A 27,534-nucleotide genomic window follows, 5' to 3' on the forward strand; every position below is an offset into this window, starting at 1 on the left:
ATTACTAAACAAAACTTGAGATTGTAGTCCATCACAGGAGCGAGCTTGGAGCGGTGACTACTTTACAACACACACAGGGACCATGGGGAACAATAGTATCCACCCTCCAGAAGGAAGGACAGTGTCGGCACCAATTCAGAGATGATTTGAGGATCTACAGCCGAGTGATACACAGATAAGATACATGTCTGTTAACAGTTAAGGTACTTGAATGTATTTTTAAGGGTTAGCCCCTGAGTTTAGTGTCACTTTAATGCACTAGGCTGTATGTGTTTGTTTTCTGTTTAGTCTTTCTAATTGCCAGATCAAGTAATAACCGCACATCTGGTTGACACTATTTAGTGCTCTGGTGACCAACCATTAGAACCATTTTGTCCAAATTATTGAAGTTTACATTTATTTCACTGCACTTTAGAACTCTAGCAACCCATAAAAAAAGGTTTAGTGTGCAGTTAGAATTTTGCTTTTTTTATACTACTCATTGAGGACCTAGGCAGTAGGCAGGTAAGAATACCCAACAGTAGTGACCCAGGGAACTCCATGCACTGAGGTTATAGGTTTACCTTCCCTATTCTTACCTTGAGCCCTTTATGTACGGCCTTTTTGTAAATTAGTAACCAGAGTAACATCACCATTTAGCATAACGCTTAGACAGAAATGTCATGTAGATGAGGGGGATGAACTTGAATTCTGTAAGAGCACTGGAGACTTTGAACAAGTCAGGGGTTCTGTTGGAAAACTACCCAACTTTACGCTGTATGTTTTAGGTAGACTTTCCTCTGGCTTTTTTTGACAGTTTGAACAATTTTATAAGAACATTATTGAGTCCTGAAATCAATAATCACCATCATAAAAACACATCAATATTTTATAGACATTATGTTTGAGACTCTTCTTCCTTCGGTTGCGTCCCTTGGTCCGAGGAGCTTTTATCATTGTGTTTTTGTTGGGGATAAACATCCTTTAGCAGCAAAGAAAATGAGGTTTCCAGAGACCTAAGTGCTTCCTGCTTTGTGCCGTGGCTTTCATCTGACGTGGTATTAGGTACACACAGGCATGGAACTTCTGTGTCAAAGCAATTATGATTGTCACTTATAGCAGCAAACTCCTTCTGAGAAGAACTTTTCTTATGGTTTGCTGAAGATTCCACTTTGTCTTCTATAGTCCGGGCAAGCATGTAGCTAACCTTCCTTTGATGAGCCAGAGCTTCCTCTTTATCATTAAGCTGCAAATCCAATCAAAATAAAAGACAACGTTTAGAATGTGGCTTATATGCTACAGGTAGAAGGCAATGGGAAGTCAGTTTTCACATTATACCCACACTACAAAATGATATCTAAAATTTAATAGCAGGAGACATCACTCCTACTTTCCTTTAACCCAGTGGTTCTCAACTCGTGGGTCGCGACCCAAAAGTGGGTCGCGACACCCTCTGCAGTGGGTCGCGGCGTCATGACTGCATAGACCGGCCCATCTGCATTAGAGAGAACTGGAAGGGGAATTTGTGGTTCAGCCTGCGGGAACCTCATAATGTCAAACCAAGGAAACATGTGGGTCCCGAGGTTACACAGGTTGAGAACCACTGCTTTAACCCTTTCCCTGTCACCGACGTATGGCATACGACAGAACACAACTGTTTACAGCTGGCCACATAAGCATGCCATACGTCGGTGGCTTTTACCGTTCTGCTATAAGCCGATGGTCGCTTTAACGAGCATGAACTTATAGGAGAACGGTTCACCCGACAGTCCCCTTTAAATTAATAGCTGTCATTCGCAGCTGATAAGCCGCTTATGAGAGCTATTAACAAAAATTCAGGGGGGCACCCCACCTCTGGCATCTGCAGCCGCTCCAGGCTGGGATCTATTTCTTCTCAGATGCCTGCTGCTCTCCCGTGGCCTGTATGGGCAGAGGCAGCAGGAGGAGGAGAAATGGCCAGCGGGGGGGCGGAGGAGGGAGCCAAATGTTCAGGATGGCCGAGCAATGTGCAGATCAGAGCCCCTGGCTGTCAAATCCTGGATCGCCAGCGGCTCTTTCATCTGTGTGTGGCCGAGCCGGTCGGATGGCTGAGCAGGAGGATAGGTAAATGTGTAGCATTTACCAATCCTCTGTGCAGTGCGAACACTGGAGTGATCATCTGATCACACCAATGTTTGTAAACAACTGGGGACACATACATACATACATGATGCTTTACATCACTTGCTGCTCATTCATGAGTTTCTCATTAGGTGGAAGCCTCAGCATAGAGGATTCTACCCATTCATAAACTGGAGAATAGTAAATAAATAACAAATATTTGTTTTACCATCACCAGTTATGAACGGGAAGCCTCTGTACTGAGTGCTTTCCATTCATTGAGTGCTGAGGCTGCAGAATAAGAGATTGAGGACTCCGCGTCCTCAATTTCTTGTTCTATTTCAAAAAGGGAAATGTCAGGGGTCTGTTTAGATGTAGGTGTACACCATGCACATGTGCTGCGGTGCATTGTAAGAACACACCGCTTGATTTTTTAAAAATAACATTAAATTTGACTGTGTCAGCGCATGGCAAAGCATTGTGGCACATTGCTGTGCGTTGTGATGCCTTGTGTTGCAATTAAATGTATGCCTGTATCATTTTAGCACAACACAAACACCAACACAGTGCACAAATGATTTTTAACTTAAGTTGTTTATTTAGTTTTATGCTCCTTAATTTTTTTACCTTTTCGCAAAAAGGGCGCAATTTAAAAATTTACAAATATTTGTTATTTATGAACTCAATAGTTTTATCTTTTAGATTTCGATACGAATTTTAGTGTGCTTTATAAATTGAATTGCATATTTTATCGGTTGATTTGATAAACATTTGCGCAGTTATCACAGGGCCTACAAAATAAGCAGCACCATCTTTTTATTCTACCAGGCTTGTACTTTCAGAAAATATATGGTTTGGGGGGTCTTTCACAAACGCTAGGAACAAAGCAATATAAAATCAAAAGAATGGGAAAAATTTCAAAAAATGGTGTGGCCATCTGAAGTTTAAAGCGTTCCGAAGGGCTTGACAGCGAAAGGGTTAAAATACTTTTTAGGCTTTAGTTCTCATTTGTGACCCAAAGTTAGCATCTAGTGGGCTACTGCCCACTATTTGCTGACGGCACAGAGCTACGCTACAGCCAGGAAAGATCCTGACAAACTTTAAGGCCTGGTTCACACCTCTACGTTTTGTAGCGCGTTCAACGCTCTACGAACGCTCTACAAAACGCTCAAACATGAAAATCCCATTGTTTTCTATGGGTATGGTTCACACCTTGCCATATTTCAGCCCGTCTGAACGCGCTACAAAACGGCCTACGCCTGAAAAGGTACATGAGCTTCTTTGCTGCGTTTTTGTTGCGCGTTTCCATTGGGATACAGCCAAGTAGCCCTCGGAAATCGCTGTAAAAACGCATGTCACGAAACGCGCGACAAACGCACATATTTGATATGCCTAGGTGTGAACAGAGCCTTAAACTAGGAAAGATCCTGACAAACTTTGAAATTCAAACTTTATTCCACATGCATCTGTACAAAGCACAATCGCTTGGTCAGCAGTTGTGCTTTGTATAGATGCATGTGGAATAAAGTTTGAATTTCTTTGGAAGATTATTGTGTGCTGGTTCCACAGTTTTTGAGCCTATCACTCCAGAAGAGAGTCATCCGTGCACCGTATGTGGATTGCGGGGACGCATGATAGGGGTGAGCTGTGCACTCGTGTTTTCAGTCTACCTGACAATATTGATGAGATCCAGTCTGCTGGCTGGATGACAGCTAGCTCTGCCTCTCTAGAGCCAGCCCACCCCCTCTACTGTCTGTCCCTCAAACTGCTGGAAGAATAGAGAGGGGAATCCCTGTGGGAAGCAGTGACTGACCATGAGCTGAGCGATCAGTGGTTTGTGATTGCTCAGCTCTCAAATCTATAGAGCCGGTGTGTGACAGCTGCAGTGCCGCATGCGGATTCTAAGTATTGGGAAGAGTACATTTTACTCCTCCAATACTTCTCCTTTGATATTTCATACTTAATGAGATAGTTTCACTTTACCTGGCATATAAAGAATTTCAGGCTTTATTAGATTGATTACATTTTGATTAAAATGTTTAAAGGCACTCAAGTGGTTTTCAAAACCTGAAACCAGCAGCTCTCTGCAAAGCAATCATTGTATATGTTCCCATCCTGCAGCACAGAAGAAGAAATCATGAGCAGATTAATCTTCAACTTTAAATGTACTGTGGATGACTAAAATGAAGGTCTGTTAAAACCAACCTTTGCCAAACCAAGCTCTTATCTGGAGCGCAATACTGGCATGTTCCTTACATATACAAATAATATACAATGGTAACCATGTTATTGCCCACTCACAAGGTCAATTAACACTGCGAGGACCTTTTGTGGGTCATCTGCTGCATCTAAATGTGTGCTGTCAATAGAAGAGATCAGCATGCTTTTCAATTTCTGACCCAAAGTCATGTTCTTCGTTTTTTCCAGCACATACCCTAAGAGAAAAAGAAACAAAAAAAAACGACATTTAGCAATTAGGAAGACACCAAGCACCAAAGCATCTTATGCATGCACTTATTTATCAAAGTGTGTGAGGAATGCCTGACCTTAATATGCTATAACAACCTTATATATCAAAGTTCTCTTCACCATCAATCAGCATCAGACCGGCTATCCTAGTTTGAATATTACTGGTGGCCATAGGAAATAACTCCTACTCTGAGCAAGAACAAGTTGATACACAAGGCTCCAAGTGAAACAGAGGAGAATGAAAGGGAAACCGGTTGTTTCCTGCAGGCAACAAGAACAGTCCTTAATAATATATAAATGCAAGTAATCCGAAAATATATAGAAACCTATTGAGGTCACATAAATCCTTAGGTCATTTTTTTCCTTGCTCTCTCTCCTGACTGTCACTTATCTGGGTGGCTACTTTACAACACACACAGGAATCATGGGAAACAATAGTAACCACCCTCCAGAAGGAAGGACAGTGTCAGCACCAATTCAGAGATGATTTGAGGATATACAGACGAGTGATACACAAATAAGATACATTTTTGTTAATAGTTAAGGTACTTGAATGCATGTTTAAGATTTAACGCCTGAGTTCAGTGTTACTTTAAGTTGTTCTCACTGAGCTTTAGGGCTTGTTCACACCGAAAGCGTGTGCGTTCCAGAGCGGTAGCTGCTGGAATGCACCGCAATCGCTAAGAAACTTCCCCCCACGTTCTGGGGCGGGAGGGGGCGTGGCGGTGCATTGAATTCAATGGCACCGCTACCATGCCCCCCCTGCCCGCAGTGCGATTGGAAGCGCGGCAAAAGTTTGCCAGCGTTGGGTTCCACTGCAAATGCAAAAAATAGAGCAAGCCCTATTTTTTGTGTTAGCAGTAAATATATGCAAAAAAAACCGGAGGGTTTAGGAACCCTTTAAGTGCACATTAATTATAACATTATACAAGGCAACTAATTAGCAAAACTGTATTTTAAAAGAGACATTGTGAAAGAGCATATTCGCCAATCCACACTCATTTGATGTCACCCAGCTCCATCTGAGCCCTACCTCTAGTGTTCTAATGGAGCAGGGCTTCCAGACACGAGGGATCATGTGACCATCCTCATGGGACAGTGTTCAGCCTTGAGCAGCCAATCAAGGCCTGAACACTGTCACATAAGGAGGGGCAATGACATCATCCATTTGGGTAAGCTGTGACACTGGAGCTTAGACTTCTGGGCAAGCGATGGTGGTGTGTGGATCGATCAATATACTTTAATTGGGGAGTTTGGGATATCAGGAGACACACTGTTGCTTTGCCCATAATGGGAAAAGTGACAGTGCCTCTTTAAGTAAAGAGAAAACATTGCACACATGTGCATCTATCCTAATGAATGGAATGCTACAATATATTAGATAATATAGATGATACATTGTGCATAGTGTCCTGCCCAAGATTGGTATTACCATCTTCTTTAAGACGTCTCCAGCTGTTTATTCTTTTACTTCCTTTCTTACAGAGCTTCTCTATGTCACTCAGTGGCAGACTGTCATTATTCCTGCGCTTCAACTGCTGCTCAAACGCAATGCGAAACGCATCAGCCATTACATAGGCTTCTTCTTTACTCTTCTTCTCCAATTCACACTGCAAAACAAGAGTTTTCAATTCATCAGCAAAGATGAAGCTCGAGTTGCTGGAAGATCACTTGCTGGATTGAGGGCTCCTTATTGAACAATCTAACAGTGGGTGAAGACAGAGAAAGGCTGTATCTTCTGCCCAAGTGCAGCCTCAACCAAGGCGCCAGGTCACCCTTGGGTACCTTCTGGCTTCCTCCTTCCTTTTCCTCGAAAGTGTCATACCACCACCATGGAAACAAATTACACTAATCCAGGGAGGGTGGGATCCATTTAGAAAAGGACAGAGGACAGAAGTATACCTCCAACCAAGCCTTCTTCACCTTGTATCCTCTGCCATGCTGCTGCAGCTCCTGGTGTGATGGTATGACTCTGATGTGGACAGGAGACTGAGGACTCATGTGAAGTAGGCTTCTGATGTAAAGAAGGGGGCTCCTGATGTGAAAGGGGGGGGGCTTCTGGGGACCTCGCATAAAGGTCTTTATGCGAGGTCCCCACTTTACAACCATGCCATACCCCTATCTAGGATTTTGAACGGGCCCCACAAAATATTTTTATATTTTAAGACTGGGGTACCTTGAGGTTTTGCATACTTTTAAACAGTGCTGTGAATAAAAAAAGGTTGAGAAATGCAGCTCTAGTGCACTAACCATGGGAATATATAGAAATAGCCACCTCAATAGGTGACATGGAAACAATGGCTGATGGCTGGGCCTGTGGTAGGGGGAGAATTAAAATCAGAGAGATTCCCCAGTTTACTTGCCTGAGTGTTTCTTGAAAATCCATAGAGACATTTTGCCTCCTGAGGTTTCCAAAAGCTCTATAGACACAGGTAGGGTTTATACCCTGCCCCCCTTCTGGCAAAATGGACAAAACTGGAGTTCTTAACATATGATGGTGGAATGCATTTATAACGCATTGCACCTCTTTTAAAAGAAATATACATGGCTTTCAAAAAAGTCTATCTTCAAAAAAAAAACACGACACAAAGATACTATAGAATAATGTACAGCAATAGGCCAAAATTTAAGACTTACTTCCTCTCGGAGCTGAAGCAGTTGTTTACGAGTTGCAGCGGACATCTTTGCACATGAGCAGGGTTCTCCTCCAGGAGTACATGTACAAGCACCAAGCACAGCAAGCTACAAAATATATGTTTAACTTACATTAATACAAAACATTTGTACAATAATTTTCACAAATATAAATGTAGCATGTTCTTAGAGGCCAGTGCATCCACTGTCAGACAGCCACTATATCGGAGCTCAAGTGAGCGGGCGGACAATCACAGACCGTGGGCCGTAGAATGCCCAGGTCTGGTTTAGATTCACTAACTGAAAAGCTGAGACAGGTTCGATCAAGTAGCAGCATCTAATATGAATAACCCCTCACTTCAGGGTCCAAGTTCAGAATAGAAAGTGAAAAAACAGCATGGAAGATGTAGCAAATATTAAAGCATACATACAGTTTCAGACCCTTTAATTCATGTCAAGATGAGCTAACAAAACAAAAAAAGTTACAATTTCTTCCAGTGTTAACATCACTTCTGGTGAACACTGCCAAAAGGTGGGATTTTCCCTCACTTTGAGAGATTTCATCTCACTTTTCCATGTGCTGACAGAAAGTGGAAGGCAGAAATGCTAACCCTTCACCACTATTAAAAACAAAACAAAAAGTCTTGGCTGCAGCTCCATTTTAACATCTGTACTGAAGAGCAACCTGGTCCACTCTGTCTGTACCTATCTTTATAAAATGTCCTCCTGTTCTCTCAAGTAAATGGAGATTCAGACTCACGTAGGTATGGGAAAGTTGTGCCAAGGCAGTGAAAGGACAGACACAAGTCAGTTAAAATAATATTCATAACCAAAGACTTACTTCCAGTGCAGTTACCTCTGCCAGACTACTTTTATCAAGAGACATATTGTCCTGGAACATCTTCTGATGTTTCACATCGAGCATTGCGAGCAGCTCTTGACACTGCTGACTTATAACTGGAGAGAGAAGACAACAGATATAAATACAATACAAGAAAAAGAAACAGAAAGTGTGTAACGAGGACAGACATAGGCTAGATGGTAAGTATGTCAGAACTATTGGGCAGAAAGGAATCAATTTCATAGGCCTATACATATTATTTTACAGATTTGTATATGGGCATACTGGTAGCCATTTTGTCTGCTTGCAAAGAAGGTCAATGCGAGTTGATTCTTTTTGAGACGAAGACTCTCACAGCAGAGTTAGGAATGTTAGTATAAACATTCTCAGGTCGTAAATTGTGGGGGTCTCAGACGCACATCAGTTAAGGATGGTGCCAGCCTATGTAGGTCAGGATTGATGACTTTCATTGAGTACAATGGACAAGAGACCAGAACGTTTTGAAGATTTGTTTTTTTTTTCTCGCTCAATGAATAGAAGATGGGGCTTATTTAAAAGTTGCTTATGAAACCTCACTATTCATTGTAGTGATAATAATTAGCAATAATATTATATTATATGCAGCATCTTTATGCTTATGTTATTGACTAATTGCTAGTAAAATTTTATACATGTACTTTTATAATATCCAAACTATATTTATTATATATAAGTGCAAAGAATTAGGTGGTACATGCCAATGCATATTTTCTTTTCTTATAATGTATGAAAAACCACTGTGTCTTGAAACTAATTATCTCACTTTCAAAGTATTTGGAGAAGGATTGTTAAGTGCCTTGGTAGATTTTCTGTCTCAATATTTTTATTGAAAATAAAAAAAAATTAAAAAAATGAACATAGTAAGAGAAATGGTGTACAATGCTTCATTACAGTAAATGGATGTAGCATTTCAGAGGTCACTTGCAAGTGACTACTTATCAAATAATTAGACGATTAGACATTCTTAGGTTAGGGAGGTTGCACAGTCCTAATCATGCTTTATGACTACAGCAGGTGTAACATCTGTGTACTAAGACTAGACTACCTCCCCACCAGTTCAATGTGGGAAACATCATTAACCAAGAGTGGGGTAAGGTCCCCAAAGAGCATATAACATGAAAAGTGGGGATAGAAAAGTCCTAAGAGTGATAGTAACGACTGGTGTACCTACATCACTCGAAAGGGAGAGAGGGGGTTGGGGGTCCATAGTTTGTTACCACCATTCATCTCCATGAGTAGTAAAATCTCTTTGTTTCCAGCTCCTGTCCCGCATCTGTCTGCCTACCTCTCCAGCTCAGATGCCTCTATAACTCATAGGATCCATATCGGGGTGATGGGATGAGAGCCATGGTTCCCAAACACTTAGAAATTTAGAATGTTTATCCTCCAGAATGCTAGCTACGCGCTCGTTAACCCCTTCGTGACTGACGACGTACAGTGTACGTCGCCTGCATCGGGGCTGTTTAAACAGACTCCCGGCGACTTTTGCCGCCGGGACTCTGTTTAAGGAATATAACAAGGGTGCAAAAATGGAAAAAAGGGCCTCAGTCATGAAGGGGTTAAGCATGATATTGTCTAGTCTATTGGTAAATTCCTTGTAAGGAAGTTGTTGCTTCTTCCAATTGCCTGCCAGCGTCAACTTGGCAGCTAAGAAAATAAAGTTTGCCAAGGCCCGTTGAGGCTTAGTTAGGCCGGGTATAGACAAGTGGAAGAGAGCATATTGAAAATCCCTCGGTATATACATGCTAAAAAGAGAACCCAAAATTTTGAAATCCTAACCCAGAATCTAGTGGCAAATGGACATTTCCACCAAATATGTTGCATATCCCCCGTTTCCTGACATCCCCGGAAACAAGTACTCGAGGACGTGGGGAACAAGCGGGCCACCCTGGCTGGGACTAAATACCACCTCATTACTACCTTATAGGCCACCTCGGCATTTGTAACATTGATGGAGCATTTGGCAATATTCCGCCACATCTGTTGCCATTCCTTCGAGGACCATTGTTGTCGTAGTTCTCCTTCCCATTTTCTGACATAGGTGTGGGTAGTATGGCTAACCAACCTGTTCAGTTGGGCGTAGAGAATTGTTATAAGGCTTGGGCCTTCTGGGGAGTGAAGACATAGGTGTTCAAGACATAGGTGTTCAAAACATGTAAATAAATTGTTTGGATCCCTCCTCTTACTCAGGGTGGAAATCCAATGATGGAGTTGGATATACCTGAAATGTTCGGTCTCCGGAATTTGTTTGTGTTTCCTCAGATAGCGCCAGGAAGGAATGGCAGAGGAGCGTAACAAATCGTACAATATACGAAACCCGTTGTTTGTCCACCAACCAAAAGTATTAGGGTTATCCAGACCAGGCCTGAAAAGTGGTTGGGCAAACAAGGGGAGTAGTGGGACGTAGGGGGAAATTAAGTTAGCTGAATATTTAATAGAGTCCCAAACCTTCAGTGTATGCGCCATCAGAGGACTTAAGTTTTTTGGCCTATCACAGGGCGGTAGCCATGGTAGAGCAGTAAGAGGCATAGGGGAACAGTTTGGAATTTCCAGTAGAAGCCAGAGAGGAGGCGCACTACTTTGATGTATAGTTATCAGTGGTAAAAGTTGAGCGGCTCGATAATAGAGGAGAATGTTGGGGAGGCTGATTCCCCCGTCTTTTTTGTGTTTGTAGAGAGTAGCACGTGCTACCCTAGCTCTGAGTGGATGCCATATAAACTGGAGTATACTCCGCTGCAGTGACCACATGGCGTGAGGGGGTATGTGTACCGGCAGGGTTCTGAAGTGATACAGGAGTTTGGGCAAAAGCGTCATCTTAACTGCCGAGACTTTACCCAGCCATGAGAGGTTTCCTTGGTAGATTTTCTTAAAGTTGTATATCTCTAAGTAGACTACAAGTCTGACGGGTGTTATCAGTTATTGTCATTTTTTTATATTCATGGCTTTCTCCAAAAGCTTAGGTCAGAGGTTATCTTTCTACTCGATCTTTAGAAAATAGTAAAATTAAATGAAATGCTGCAAACTTTTATATAGAACAATAGTGCCCCTTGGTGGTGATTGTGAGGGAAAGGTATCGGGTAAAATTATATATCTGACGTCATGGGTCACGTCAATAATCACGTGGAAGACCAAACCAAGCCCACATTCCAGGGGGGATAAAGGGAGTAGCAGGAGCCAAGAGAGAAGATCCAGAATCCAAATTCCAACAAAGACAATGCAGTAAGGAAAGACATTCTACGGGTATAGGTCGGAAGCTGAGGACGGCTGTACAAGGAAACTGAACTAAAGAGAACCTGACCATCCCTTGTTTCCGAACTGTGACCGCTGACTTTCAGACAACTAATTTTAAATTGCTGGTAAAGTATACATTTCTATCTTTATATTAGGCAATTCATTAGCCACATATATATATATATTCGAACAGACCATTTAGTTCTTGTAGGATCTAGATTGATTTGAGGTAATTTTAACTGCAGTACAAATTGCAGTACAAACTGCTTCTGCTCTTCCTAACCCTTTAGGGTATAGGCTGGTCTGGCCATGGTTTTTAGAAAGCCATTAGGAAATATATTCCTTCTGGTGTTTGCACTTTTATGAGATAGGCACAATCAATAGGAGAATATAGAAGATGGCGTACTATGATAACTTTATATTGAAATTAGGGCTGCAACAACTAAATCGACATAATCCATTATAATCGATTATTGAAAAAGTTGTCAACTTTTTGAATCATCGATTAATCGGCTTCCGATTGGTTGGCCCTGTTCACGGCTCCACACGCTGCACGCCACACCTCCTCCTCCCCACCTCATGTTTGCCGCTGCCAGACCCGCCCGCATTCAAACGCCTCACGCTCACCGCCCGCCCGCCCAAATCCACGATCGGCACAGGGACGCAGGGAAAAGAAGTAAGGAGGAGGAGGTGTGGGGGGCATGACAGCTGCCGATAGATAGGCCCGATCTCAGAAACAAGTTGCTGGAAGACTCAGGTAAGCCTCCACTTTCCCACACATGCTGCTCTATAATGTATTGCTGGGATTTGTATTCCTCTATAGCTGATGGTACATAGTGCTGTATATTATACCATGAGCTATAGAGGACTACAAATCCCAGCAATACATTATACACTGTATGTATAATGTATTGCTGGGATTTGTTGTATTCCTATATTCCTATATAGCTGGTGGTATTCTGCATTGCGCTGTATAGAGGACTACAAATCAAGGAATAATACATTATACAGCGTAATGTGGAATACCACCAGCTATAGAGGACTACAAAACCCAGCAATAGTACATTATAGAGCACAATGCAGAATACCACCAGCTATAATGTACTATTGTTGGGATTTGTTGTACTCTATAGCTGGTGGTATTCTGCATTGCGCTGTATAATGTACAATTGCTGGGTTTTGTAGTCCTCTATAGCCGATGCCATTCTGCATTAATTGCTATATAATTTTACACTTTTCATTTCACTATATAACACACCACACTTTTTTTTTCTTTTTTACTTCCACCGCTCCAAGCTTGCTCCTGTGATAGACTACAATCTCAATACAAACTAGTAGTCCCATCACTGGAGCCATTTTGTAAAATGTATTTTATTTTTTTAACCGATTAACCGATTAATCGAACTTAATAATCGGCTAACTAATCGATTTTGAAAATAATCGTTAGCTGCAGCTCTAATTGAAATGCGTTCGCTGTCATCTGACAGCATCATTCTGCATAATGCAAAATAATAATGGAATACACAAGTGGTCGAGCATTCCACGTGACGAGTATAAAACACAAAACACTAATCTTGTCCGGTGCACAGCCAAGAATCTTACTTGTGTTTTCAGCTTTCAGGGTTTTTACTTCATTGGTCCGTAATTCCAGGCTCTCTTTCAGTGCTGCGTTTTCACAATGTACCCTGAATGAAGACATCAAAATCAGACAATTTATTGTGTAAATCATTTAATGAGGAAAACCAGAGCTGTTGCAGTGAGAGGACGAACATATAAAATGTAATAAAACATTGCACATGCCTTTGTGTTAGAGAGGGGCCTGTAAATTGAATGGGATATCATTAGATCAGCTGCTTTCATACTCTCACCCAATAATGTTCTGAAGCAATGTTATATTTCATATTATTTTCAGAAATGCCGGACAATGTAAGGCCATACAGAAGCTTGACCGTTATATTAAAACAACAAAAGCAAATATAACAGGTCCTCTTGGCAGGTCTTGATATTATGCGTAGAAAATTACCTGCATTGGTCATATTACAAGCTGTTACTTATCAAGCAGTTTCAATGTTGCTGTGTTTGATGCACAAATCTTTGTTACTGCATTAAATACAGTTCTCTTTACTGTACAATAAAGAAGAGTGAAGTACCCTCCTGTTGAATCTGCACACAATGGGGGAAATGTATAACAATTGGAGCAGACAAAGTCTGGAGCAGTTGCCCATGGCAACCATTAAGCTTCTATCTTTCATTTTCAAAGCTTAACTGAACAAAGAGAGAAGCTGATTGGTTGATATGGTCAACTGCTCCAAATTCTGTCTGCTCCAATTCTAACAGATTCCACCCAATGTATTTATCTATATGTTTCATTGGTGATACACCCATAGACAAAAGCACAAGGGATTCAGCTTAATACAGCTTCTGCACACATTTGTTCTATTTTAATTGTAAATTTAAGTACAGGGTCCTCCTTGCGGTCTAGTCCTGGAGAACACCGCTCTAACCTCCCATTACACCACGCACCTAACCATAATTGTGCAAAGCCACAATCCACCTTCCAAGGACACACCAGTTTACAGCAAGATGGCGGCATACAAGGAATCTCCTCCAAATGGATCTTTATTTCATTCAAGAATAAAAGCAACACCCTCTTACATGTTTCAGCCCTACTGGGCCTTAGTCATAGCATGAGTCTTTGCGGCCTAGTATGGTTGAGCGCTAGTGGGTCTTCTATGTAACTAGTAACCCCTCTCAGTGGGCACCTTTCTGGGTACTTTTAAAAGGACTGGGTAGATGCCATTTTCTTTTTCAATATTAAAGAAATAAATAACATGAATTAAAGAAACAGAATCCATGGACTAAGCTCACACTTTTGCATAAGTGTTTTTAGTGCGATTTTTTAAGTGTGTCGACACATGTTTTTTATCTGTTTTCATTTTAGCCAATGAACGTCAAATAAAGTAGAGCTTGCTAGGGGTTGGGGGTTGTTCTCCTGTGTTAAAACACATGAAAATGCATTTTTGTGCACTGTTATTGAAGTCTATGAGGCTACAAATGTGCATTGATGCACCAAAAATAGCATGTATTACTTTTCCCAAGGCATGCCAGAGCAGAAACCAGGAATGGACAGGCCCCATAGAAAATGTTGGCAATGCTCTTGTTGTGCATTAACATGCGTTGGGCAATGCTCATTAAATTGCACAGGTGTGGACGGGGCCTTAAAAAGGATGCAAGTAAAGGAAGGTGGACTTAGCTAATATATATATCTTATTCTGATAACTAAATATCTAAAAAGTTTAAAACGTTTGTTTTCCTTCTTCCTGCAAAACCTCTGAGCCAGATGAATAGACTTACCGTTCATATTTCTCCTTCCAGGACTCCTCCAGGTTCTTCAACCTCACCTGATCAAACTCTATTTCCCACTGCAGCACATTTATCTCCTGCAAATACACACAACGCACAAGGGTTAGTATAGGTTAATAGTATCACCACTATGCTTAAACAGTGAGGCCGTGTGAAACATCAGACTGTATTTGTGTTGATAAGCTATATGCCGTGGCTGACGTTTCATCCATTACATACTTCCTTATCAAGGACCAGGAAACCTAAAGCACTACATGCATGAGTGCTGAATGCTGCAGCTTATGATTTGACTACAGCGGGGAGTTGGCGTTCTGTAGAACAAAAGGCTACAATATCATTGTTTTTTTACAACTATCTCCTATTGGGGCGATTTCCTTTCATTTTCTGGTCCTAAAGACTCAACAGGAAGGAACTTGCAATACAGATAATCAGACTCTGAAGTGATCATCCCCTGTCCTGGAAGTCACACATGCAATACAAGTAATCAGACCCTGAGATGATCATCCCCTGTCTTGGAAGTCACATATGCAATACAGATAATCAGACTCTGAGGTGATCATCCCCTGTCCTGGAAGTCACACATGCAATACAAGTAATCAGACCCTGGGATGAGGATCCCCTGTCCTGGAAGTCACACATGCAATACAAGTAATCAGACCCTGAGATGATCATCCCCTGTCCTGGAAGTCACACATGCAATACAAGTAATCAGACCCTGGGATGAGGATCCCCTGTCCTGGAAGTCACACATGCAATACAAGTAATCAGACCCTGAGATGATCATCCCCTGTCCCGGAAGTCACAAATGCAATACAAGTAATCAGACCCTGGGATGAGGATCCCCTGTCCTGGAAGTCACACATGCAATACAAGTAATCAGACCCTGAGATGATCATCCCCTGTCCTGGAAGTCACACATGCAATACAAGTAATCAGACCCTGGGATGATGATCCCCTGTCCTGGAAGTCACACATGCAATACAAGTAATCAGACCCTGAGATGATCATCCCCTGTCCTGGAAGTCACACATGCAATACAAGTAATCAGACCCTGGGATGATGATCCCCTGTCCTGGAAGTCACACATGCAATACAAGTAATCAGACCCTGAGATGATCATCCCCTGTCCTGGAAGTCACACATGCAATACAAGTAATCAGACCCTGGGATGATGATCCCCTGTCCTGGAAGTCACACATGCAATACAAGTAATCAGACCCTGAGATGATCATCCCCTGTCCTGGAAGTCACACATGCAATACAAGTAATCAGACCCTGGGATGATGATCCCCTGTCCTGGAAGTCACACATGCAATACAAGTAATCAGACCCTGAGATGATCATCCCCTGTCCTGGAAGTCACAAATGCAATACAAGTAATCAGACCCTGGGATGATGATCCCCTGTCCTGGAAGTCACAAATGCAATACAAGTAATCAGACCCTGAGATGATCATCCCCTGTCCCGGAAGTCACAAATGCAATACATGGAATCAGACCCTGGGATGATGATCCCCTGTCTTGGAAGTCACATATTCAATACATGGAATCAGACCCTGGGATGATCATCCCCTGTCCTGGAAGTCACACATGCAATACAAGTAATCAGACCCTGAGATGATCATCCCCTGTCCTGGAAGTCACACATGCAATACAAGTAATCAGACCCTGGGATGATGATCCCCTGTCCTGGAAGTCACAAATGCAATACAAGTAATCAGACCCTGAGATGATCATCCCCTGTCCCGGAAGTCACAAATGCAATACATGGAATCAGACCCTGGGATGATGATCCCCTGTCTTGGAAGTCACATATTCAATACATGGAATCAGACCCTGGGATGATCATCCCCTGTTCTGAAAGTCACATATGCAATTCAAAACATCAATCTCTGCTTCACTGTCTGGGAGGCAGTAATGGGAAGTGCAGGTTAATTTGAGTTATCACTAATCTATCAGCAAACATTAAGTGCCAGATCAAACCCAGCAGAGTATTTACCTGATAAAAATGCTTTACCAGCGTTGAGAGAATAACACTGAAAGAAAAGCACAGCTTGCTACAATAGAAAACTTGTACATAAGTAGATAACATACAGTGGGGGGAATTTATCAAAACTGGAGCAGACAAAAGCTGGAGCAATTGTGTATGGCAACCAATCAGCTTCTCTTTTTCATTTTTAAATCTTTACTGAACAAACTGAAGAGAGAAGCTGATTGGTTGCCAAGCACAGCTGCTCCAGTTTCTGTCTTGTTTTCCCAGAATGTACCAAACTGTTGATTTGGCCACTCCTAATGTTCCTGCTATCTCTCTGATGGATTTCTTTTTTTGCAGCTTAAGGATGGCCTGTTTCTCTTGCATTGAGAGCTCCACTGGACCGCAAGTTGTGGGTACACAGCAACTGCTTCCAAATGTGAATGCCACACCTGGAATCAACTCCAGAACTTTTACCTGGTTAACTGATGAAGAAATAATGAAGAATAGCCCACACCTGTCCATGAAACAGCTTTTGAGTCAACTGTCCAATTACTTTTGGTCTCTTGAAAAAGAGGGGGCTACATATTAAACAGCTGTAGTTCCTAAAGCCTTCCTCCAATATGGATGTGTATACCCTCAACTTAAAGCCAAGAGACTGCACTGTAAGGCCGTATTAATTTCACTCAATTTCAATAACCCTCATCAGCAGTGTTTTGGTGTTGGTTTATAATATGGCTATGACCAGGGCTGTAGCTCCCATGGGGCGAGTGAGGCACTCGCCTCAGGCGCAGCTGAGAGGGGGCGCAGCCAGGACCAGACTGTCTGCGCTCCCTCGCACAGGGCGCCATAGGCAACAGGGGCGCCAGGCGGCCAAAACAGCCACGGCCTAGCAGGGAGAAGAGGAACGGCACAGGCTCCAGCTTCTCCTCCGATCCCAGCTGCTCTCCCCACCTGTATGGGTAGAGGACTCTGTGTCCTCAATCTCTTTTTCTATTTCAAAAGGGAAATGTCAGGGGTCTGTTTAGATCTATCCACGAAGACACACACAAAGTCACACACATATTACTAGACATGTAACATGTGCAAAGACTCCATCCTGGAGGCAGGGCGCATGACGTCACATACCGCACACGTCTGTTGGGAGGCACAATTTTCTGTTCTTGCCTCGGGCGCAAAAGGAGCTGGCTACAGCTCTGCCTATGACTAATGACTGGTATAGTTGTACATATTTACAAGAACAGCCACAGAAACGAAGCAGTGGTAAGTATAGGCAGTCCTCGAGTTACATACATCCGACTCCTACTTACAAATGGAAACTATTACTGTTCAGCAGGGGTAGTTGTAATATTACCATGCTTGTGCCAACAAGGAGTGCCTGTCTTTTTGGGTCTGGTTTGTAGTACTGTACATACATTACAGGAAGTTGGTTCTTGTTAGACGTGCAGACGAAGGGTGCACGCTTCCTATTCTGGGTCACAGTGAGGTTTTTACTGCTGTCTGTATCCTCATTAGAAAGATTTAATCTCACTTCCTGTCCTTGAGAAAATAGGAAGTGACAGGAAATCTGCCCCTAGGAAAGGAAATTCACTCCCGTAAAAGGGATCATGGAAAAAAGGTGTCCCCACTGAAGCTTTATCACCAATCCTTGTTTCCACGACAACCCAACATTTTCAAAATCCAATTGTCACAGGGACAGAAAGTGAGGTGAAATCTTCTGAACGGGGGCACACACAGCAAAACAAACTTTACAGGGGGTAAACCCTTCCATATGCTATCCAAAACCAAAATACATTTTTTTTGGCTGGAGTTACACTTAAAAAATGTACCTGTTCCAACTTACATACAAATTCAACTTAAGAACAAACCTACAGTCCCCATCTTGTTTGTAACCCGGGGACTGCCTGTATAACCAACTGAAGTACAGGCGGTGAGGTTTATCAGCCAGAAAAGTAATGAATACAGTTAAGACAATGATGAATCTTAAACTTTCCAACAATAATGTTTGTTCAGTCAGTGTATATTGGAAGAGAGTAACCAGACCCAGACTTAGATCTAAAAAGAATGAATGGATCGTTGTGTCTAACAGCTACCAAAGAAATCAAGAACATACACAAAAGGTAAGTTTCCTGGAATTTGCTTGAATTAATATTACCAGTCTGTAGATACCCATCAATCAGGCATCCAAATGTGAAGCTTCTAGCTGGTTCCAAAGAGCCAGAGTAGAAAAGCTGAACTAAGCCAAATCATTCAATACACACACACGCAGGCAGTAAAAGGATAATGGCACTCTACCCTATATTACAGTGAGGACAGAGTAGGACATCTGTGGGAGCTGACTCTGCAGTCTCTGTTCACTTGTACGGTTGTGCTGAGTTAGGGGACCAAGCCAGTATTTCTACTCAGTTCTACAAGAGTTACTTGTCCTTCTGCATCTACAAACACCTTTTCTATTTTGTAATCCTTGCATACCTCATCAAATGAATTTTCAGCTCTGTAGAAGTATATAACAATATGTATCTTATTGCTACACCAACGTCTTTCAAGGCAAGCAATACACAGAGACAAAGGCTTGCACATCCAAAAGACCTAACACCCAAACACAAGCAAAGTACATTTGTACATGTATTTCAGTGTAATGAGGAATGCAAAGATATGTACATTGGGGAGACAAAACAACAAATTAATGGGAAAACATATGAAGGCAAATTTGACAAGTCAAGACAGTTTTCCTTCACCTTAAAGCAAAGGGACATTCTTTCAAGGATAGTGAGGGGCACAATTTGTACAAAGGGGCCAACTGGTTCACAAGAGGTGTGAAGGAGGCAATCTACACCAGACTGGAGCAATCATCCCTAAAAAGGGGATTCAACTGTATCTGTTTTCCTCATTGTGATATCAATGTAATGTATAGAAGGAATTCATAAGAGTTGATATCAATGTATAGAAGAATTGATATCACCAGATATTTTATAATTCGCTGATCAGATGTTCACAAAGGAGCAGATGTCAACGTTAGAATTTGAATAGGCAGCTCGGGCCTAATTCACACCCAGCTGTTAAATGGCCAAGATAGAACTGTGCATCTTTGGACTCTTCGACTACAGACCACAGCCGGGGACAAAAGATATCTCTATACACTGGCACCTCACCATCTGGGAATGGTTGTCATACGTGCCCATATAAAATTGTAGGTGTCGGTTTGACACAATCCCCTTGAAACTGACAAAATGGTTATTTGGGGTATACTTGCAGCAGCAATGCGGTGAGTGGACTTGTTGCGGTTGGGCTGACACTCTGAAGTCCTTTCCCTAATCCAGACATCAGAACCGGCTGGCCCAAATATCTTATGACCACTTTAGAAGGCAGAACCTTTCCTCCCAGCAGGTAAGCTGAAAGGATTGGCCAAAGGACTACAGCCCATTCCACACTCAGATCCCAATAAATTGGGGGGCTGGAATCATGGGACTTGTATTCGTCTGGGAGAGTGTATTTAAGAACACCGGGGGGGGCCTGGGGGAATTTATCAAATCTGGAGTAGTTGCCTATGGCAACCAATCAGCTTCTCTCTTCAGTTTGTCCAGTTAGGCTTTGAAAATGAAAGGTGGAAGCTGATTGGTTGCCATGCACAGCTGCTCCAGATTTTGTCTGCTCCGGTTATGATAAACTCCCCCCACAGCGTTTACACAGCGTTTACAGATTTCCGGCGTTCTCCCTGTAGGACAAACAATACTGCCCAACGGTAAAGTTTTTTCTCCTATTTATTTTATGTCATTAGCCAATATTTGTTGTATGTCATTGCCTTTCTTTCTACTTTTGTACATATTTTCTATGCACTGCCTGCCTGCCTATGTATATTAAACCATAAAATTAATAAGTGGCTTTTAGTGTACTAAACTACAAATTCATCCTCCTGGAGACATTGGTCATTGTTATTAGCAGGGCTTGAAAAATTTGATGGTGTCTGACCAGTCAGTCAAAAATGTCACCAGTCAGCATGACCGGACTATCACCTTGCAATTTATGTTAAAATGTTTTGGGGAAAAGATAGAGCTTTCTTTTGGAGGTTAATAATCACCACGGGGAACGTAAGTTTCCCTATGTTCTGTTATAAAACATTTATTCTTACCAATATTTTTAGTAAAACATAAAAGTCAGGGTCACGTAGGGTAAATAGACACCAAACATGTCAAGCCTTAAAATTGCGTGCGCCTGCAAAATCGCAAAAAAAGCCCGCAGGCGACGATTAAAACGCTTTTACCGCTCATCAGTTTAGTGTTATCAGTGATTAATGGCTCTAAAATTATTGCTCTCACTCCGACGTTTGCGGCAATATGTAACATGTGCGGCACAATAGGCGCAATCGTCGTTTTCGCACGTAGGCACACCCGACGCATATCTACGTGTGTATGTGGGGGGCGGGGACTTAAAAGTTTTTTTTTTATGCTTCTTTAATTTTTTTTTTTTTTTACACAACTTTATTGCTATTACATGGGTGGCTAAGAAGCCCCCTATGTGATAGCAAATTTACATGACAGGTCCTCTTTATGGAGACATCAGGGGTCTCCAAGACCCCTAATGTCACCTAGGGACCCCCAGAGAAGCTGATGAAGCAGAGATCTGCTTCATCAGCTTCTCTAGCTGGAGAGTGACACTGAATGCAGGAAGTGATGTAATATACATCACTTCCTGCATTCGTGGACTGAGTTGAGATAAAAGGGAGTTCGTGTACTGAACTCCCTTTGATCTCCTGTTACAGAGCCGTTGCCGGTCCCGGCCGTATCGGGCACAGCGGATCTCGGGACCGGCAACGGCAGTGACAGCTGCTAATACAAGTGATCGATCGCTTGAATGTAAAGCTCCCGGCCGGCAGTGTAATTACAACGGCCGGCCGGGAAGCTGCTCGTCGGGCTCCACCGTCCTCTCGTCACAGACGAGTGGACAAGTGGATTTTTCAAGCCCTGGTTATTTGTGTCTGTATGCTCGGTTATAAGGTCACCATTAATCTGTATGAAATTGCAGTGTGTGATTGTAATTTGCATGCGTGCGTGTCAGTGTGTATATGTTAGCAGATCTGCCAGAGAAGGATCTGTGTGTGTATGGTTTCCTAGCAGACCAGTCCGTGGAAGAATTGCATGTGGTGGCAGACTACCGCGAGTCGTGTGTGTGAGCAATGGGTAAGTGGTAAAACAAGGATTCTAGCTTGTCGGTTAGCTTGAGGAATCACAGAATTGTGTGGTAATCACTTAGAGTGCACCAGATTGGATATAAGATTTGTATCTGTGCACCAGATTGGAGGTAAGATTTGTATCTGCGTGTGTGTTCCGCAAGCTAACTTTGGGTGTGTCGTCCTCCAGTGGCAGGCTGTAGTATTACATGCTGTGACGATGGTTTCACAAAGAGTGTTTTATCAGCCCAAAGTAAGCACCTTCCCTCCTCCTACGGACGAGGAACCCACTCCGGTTAGCGAGTCGCAGTGGGTGGGCTCCCCTTTCGTGTCACTCATATAATACAGTTTTTACATCACTACCCTGGTGATTTGACAACAATTCACACCTTCATTCATCAAGAATCTAATAATTAGTACTCATATAGACTTCATGACACCAACAATGGGATTATACAACTAGAACAGGGTGGTTTGACAACGTTCACACTTACCATACTGTTCTACGACAATTAACATCTGCCTTGGCACATTCCATGGTGACTGTGATCTCTGCGTGGATATAAATGTTGGGGTACGTTCCTGGCACTCATTAGAACTGAACATGTGGCTCAGATAAGCTACGAAATGGTCTTCAACATTACAGAACGAGTCCAGTTAAATGTGACTAACTACTATTTTCAAACCTATATATGGCGTGAGTCAAGGAGAGAAGGCACCCAATGCTTTCTAAATGATTCTAGATAAGAGCAGAGGGCATTAGAGCCATGAAACCAATTCAAGACACTAGAGATCAAGCAAACATTTCTTGTCAGTATGGAAGATTTGTAGAGGATTAAACTGATATGTGATCGAGAATTTGGGGCATATTGGGTCAGCAGAAGGTTAATAAACAACGGCATTCAGTAAGCGTCTGAGTTCCCAGAGTTTAATGTATTACATGTTACTGTAATAACGTGACTCTTACCTTTTCGAGGGATCTCCGATGCTCCCCCGCTTTCTGCAGCATTTCCTTGGTGTGACCGGTTGCCTTATCAAACACAGCCTGAAAAATGCAAATGAATATCTAATTCTGTGTATTGATAGCTGAGGCTTTAAATCATCAGAAGAATTACCATACCAGTTCTCCGTGTCAGGCATTCTTCAAGTCTCATACCATATTATCAGATCCTTGCTTTCAAGAACATTGAGCCAGGATTTACAGAAAATGGGTCATCTGTAGTATTATATAGTTCCTGACTATTGATCTTTTGAAAAACCTGTAATTGGGGCGCAGCCTTGCTATTTGTGGGTCATGGTGCCTCTGTTTTTGTTTTAGCACCGACAAATTTCTATAAAATGGGGAAAATGTTACCTTTACTTGACACCTGTACCATCTTGCCAACAGTGAACCTGTACGGCGTTCAGGAAATTGAAGCCTACACATGACTATGCATGCTGTCCCTCATGCCCACATGATTTTGAATTGTGGCGGGAAATGACGTCATAGGATCACTTTTGGGCAGTGGTATTGGTCACCTCACATACAAGGATGTGTGTTAATACTTGTCCATATCGGTTTGTAATTTTCACTTGTTCTGCCTGATGAAGGGGATCCTGTGTGACCCCGAAACGTTGCAATAAGTGTATTGTTGCATGACACGTCAATAAAAAGACGTTATTCTACTTTGGAGTGCCGGTGTCCATAACTTCCTATACTCATGCCCACATGACACCTCTTGGACCTAGTGTTTGGCAACTCAAGCACAGGCTGCGGCGTTGTGCAGAGACTGGGGGAGTGTTGCATGGTTGCCCAACCGGAAGTACGGAGTATTTCTTTAGCAGCCTGGTGGCAGGGGAGTACAGAGATGGTATGAACACACTGCTTCCCTTCATAAAGTGAACCTTTGCTTATCATGCCTATCCTGTAATTTTTCCAGGGTTTGTAGAATTTTAAGTGTCATGTACTTTATTAATTTGAAATGAAGAGCCTTTTCAGGAGAATGGATACTATGGGAAACAATTTTTCCATCAAAAAATGTAATCATATATGTCTGTATTTACAGTAGCAAATGAAAGCACAAAAATAAACATATGCTGCAGTTATTACTACTAACTAACATTCTCTGTATACTGAATGCATGCTGCAAATTCAGCCGCATGTACGTGTAGTGAGACGCTCCATATAACTAACCATGCTCTGCAGAATCTTCAGTGCTTCATCTTTCCCATCTAGCTGTCTTTGAGAAGCCTCAAGTTCAACTCTTAACAAGTCAACTTCCTAGAGCAATGAATGAAACATGTTTGATACACAGCGGTGAGATAAGTTAACAAATCAAAATCAACTGGGACTAAAATGTTTATTCAAGTATATTAAGTGTCATTGTTGCCCACAGAGAGATCTTCACTGTATCCATGATGGGACCCCCAAAGTAAAATAATTTTAAACCTCCGCTGGGTCCTCTACTGCACTAGGGTCCTACATAAGTTACATGGCTAGTTACACTGTTGCTTGACTTTATATAAGCTCGGTCTTTACTAGATTGAATCCAGGTTTGAACCTGCAGCCTTGACAAGAACAATGATAAAATGCAGGATAGATTTCTTGTCACATAGGACAACATACAGAAAAACAGCTTCATCTAGACCAGGGGCTCCCACTATTTTTCGTCTGGAGATCTACTTTTCAAATATATATATTTCTTGGGAAACAACTACGGATGCACCGATACATCGGCCGCTGAAACATATCGACCGAAAATGGCACTTTTGGCATAATGCCGAAAGTGCAATTTTCTGGCCGATACAGCTGCGCATCCGTGCTTTCTCTCCTCCACGCTGGGCGCTGCTCTGTGTCCGAGCGGGGAGGAGAGAAACTTTCACAGGCGGCCGAGCGCTGCAGGAGGAGAGCACTGTGCGCGGCCGGCGTCTCTCCTCCCTGCACCGCTCAGCCTCCTGTCACAGATCGGAGGTGAGCGGTGTGGGCAGAGAAAGCCCGTGCTGTCACAGGAGGCTGAGCTCCACTCGCTCAGCCTCCTGTGACAGCCTGTCAGGAAGGAGAGCAGGGTACAAACACTTAGTGATCTCTGAGTGTTTGTACATAATTGAGGAATGGTATGGTTACTATATCCTCAATTATGAATGAATGGGAAGTGATCTACATCACCTCCTGTTCATTGATGATTGTGGTTATAGTAAACACACTATGTCCTCATGTTATGAATGAACAGGAACACTCATGTTCATTTATAACAGGGGCTGCAGAAAAAGAGGAGATTGAAGACTCTGTGTCCTCTTTTTCTATTTTAAAAGGGAAATATCAGGGGTCTGTTTAGACCCCTAACATTTCCCCAAAGTCCCTAAAAGTAAACAAATTAAAATATTTAATAAAAAATTCATAAATACAAATATTTTAAAAATGTAAAAAGTTATAAAAAATAAAATATACATTTTTTTTTTTAAAGTTAAAATAAAAAACAAATTTCGGTTTCGGTCTGACATTTTTTTTTTTTAATTTCGTTTTTTTACATTTTCATTTCGGTGCACCTCTAGAAACAACCATTGTTCAAACATATGCACAGTCAATGTACAAATACCAAATGTGAACAGATAAACATCACAACTCAATTCACTGGTAGCTCAACTGTAGGCGGAGAATGCACTGTGTAGCCTGTATCCAACAGCTAATAGCACACTCAATTGTGAGATCATAGTCACTCTATCCAGTCATTTTGGCCTATGTGGGTACCTGTAGACACCACAGCCTGGCCACTTACAAGTGACATCGGACACATTATTCCTCTGATAAATCGGTACCAGCAGAATCCACTCTTTTCTATTTCCTCACCTTTCCACTGAATGCTTAGCAGTTTATGGAGCACTCTGAAGACACAGGTCTGCAAATTCATGCAAGACCTCTCTTCCCTTGAAGCTTAATAGTAACCACAACCTGTTGTGTACCACTTCAGCTCCCTTAAGCTCACAACCTCTGTAAAACTAACTTGTCTTGGAATTATGAAATCCAATTCCTTTAAAAAAAGATTAGTCATTATTTAAAGCACTGGTACACTCTCTGCAGAAAAAGCACTGCTTATTCTATACATTCATTCTCTCTACTGTAAGCAGTGTATAGTCCTGAGGCTGAGGAACTTGTATAACTGGTTAAGAAGGACTTACAATCCCAGGTCAATGTGTCTAAAAGCAAATACTGGTAAAACTCCAAAACCAATTAGGAGGCAAAACCAAACTAGGAACATTCTCAAAGAAACAAGATCATTGTAAAGAAAAGCAGGGACGCCCAGTGTTTCCCTGACTCTAGTTTTCATGTACCATTAAAGCTGAATACCAGGCAGATAGTATTTTTTATATTTCATCCAGTTATGTAATGAATGCCATTCCGTGTATTTTTGTATACAACTTGCTTAATTACAGAGAAGGAGGTACTGGCTTTCTGGCAGTGAAAATGAGGGTCGGAGCAAATAAGCACTCTATTGCTTTGCGAAGTGAAGAGCACAGGAATTGCCTTATCAATCTGCTCCTTCACTATCTAATTGCAGGATATGAGGGACACTTGACCAAGGTGTATTGCATAACACCTGGAAAACTGCAGGGAAATAAAAAGGCATGGCTTAGCTGTCTGGAGTTCCACTTTAACATGCCAGATTTTCAGGACTCCCCTCTGTGGACACAAGTATCCAATTAATGATCCACAATCATTAACTGGCTTACTGGGTACCTGAGGAATGGGCTGATGAAGCTGTACTATATTTCACACCCCAAACTATGATATGAAATGGGGTTGGTAAGCATAGTCTTCACGGGTAGTTTTACACGATAGTGCAGATTCATCCATACAGGGTTTCTTATTTATAACCAGGATACCAGTGGGGAAATCTTCTCTCCAATGTTTTCAGTTGACAGTTATGGCAATGGCAGAGGGAAGGCTAGCACCTTCAGAAGGGCCATACAGAATGACCCTTAACCCCTGTATAAGTTAACATGAGGTTGTCCACCTAGAGGTGACAGTTAATTGTATTAAGCTCACTAGTGTGTTCTGTGTTCATTGGCTATTCATGGCCCCCAGCATAATTTCAGCTAACTATTATCAGGAGGAATAATATATTGGCCTATTTAGAGCTTTCTTGACTGCTGCTCCAATATCCTTTCCAAACCTATGAGACTAAAAGATATGAGAGCATCTGCTGACCCCCAAAAAGGGAGAAGACCTGTACCTCTGACACCTACCTCTGTCAAATCTTGAAGACGCTGTCTCAGGTCTTCACTGGAGACTTCAGAGCTTGCATCTAAACATAAACAGAAATGTGATTATAGTTGAAGCTCAAGGCTCACATTAGCAGATGGCTATTCAAAGTATACATTGTAACTGTATTATGCACCCTCTTGACATGTAGAGAGATGTCACCTCTCCATGCCTGTGTGAAAATCCCCCGCCCTTGGAACCTTTGGTTTCCCTTCAAAGAGAGCCCCACCATGTTCTATGGTCAGGCTCGTATTGGGTGAAACATTAGAGAGGGGCAATTCTAGTAGGCTGCAGTGTGCCGTGATCCGCTTTAATAAAATCAAATTGGCAGCAAAAAAAATCCAATAATTGGTTTTCTGGTGAAAAGTCTAAAAACATCATCATGCTTTTGCCATCATGACAGTGATTTGAATTTAGGTTCTTTTGTGTGGCCAGTGCTAGTTATCAGCAAGTAACAAGTAACTCGGTCTGTTAAAGGAGAACTATGGGGTCAGGGCTTTT

General features: G+C 42.1%; 1 protein-coding gene across 1 annotated transcript in view; it reads right to left on the reverse strand.

Annotated features, from left to right (window-relative positions):
- Positions 1-856: 856 nt before the first annotated feature.
- CCDC125 (coiled-coil domain containing 125) overlaps positions 857-27,534 on the reverse strand; it is a 29,558-nt gene continuing 2,880 nt past the window's right edge. Inside the window, exons 2-11 of the mRNA XM_018565207.1 lie at positions 27,018-27,076; positions 23,968-24,054; positions 22,762-22,839; positions 14,648-14,733; positions 12,896-12,978; positions 8,024-8,139; positions 7,186-7,290; positions 5,981-6,158; positions 4,381-4,514; positions 857-1,225 (exon numbers count right to left, since the gene is read on the reverse strand). Of these exons, the coding sequence (XP_018420709.1) occupies positions 878-1,225; positions 4,381-4,514; positions 5,981-6,158; positions 7,186-7,290; positions 8,024-8,139; positions 12,896-12,978; positions 14,648-14,733; positions 22,762-22,839; positions 23,968-24,054; positions 27,018-27,076 (1,274 nt within the window). The 3' untranslated portion in view covers positions 857-877. The remainder of the gene's footprint in view (positions 1,226-4,380; positions 4,515-5,980; positions 6,159-7,185; positions 7,291-8,023; positions 8,140-12,895; positions 12,979-14,647; positions 14,734-22,761; positions 22,840-23,967; positions 24,055-27,017; positions 27,077-27,534) is intronic.

Source organism: Nanorana parkeri, unplaced genomic scaffold, assembly GCF_000935625.1.
Source record: "Nanorana parkeri isolate BGI_ZX_2015 unplaced genomic scaffold, ASM93562v1 scaffold822, whole genome shotgun sequence".
Classification (NCBI taxonomy): domain Eukaryota; kingdom Metazoa; phylum Chordata; class Amphibia; order Anura; family Dicroglossidae; genus Nanorana; species Nanorana parkeri.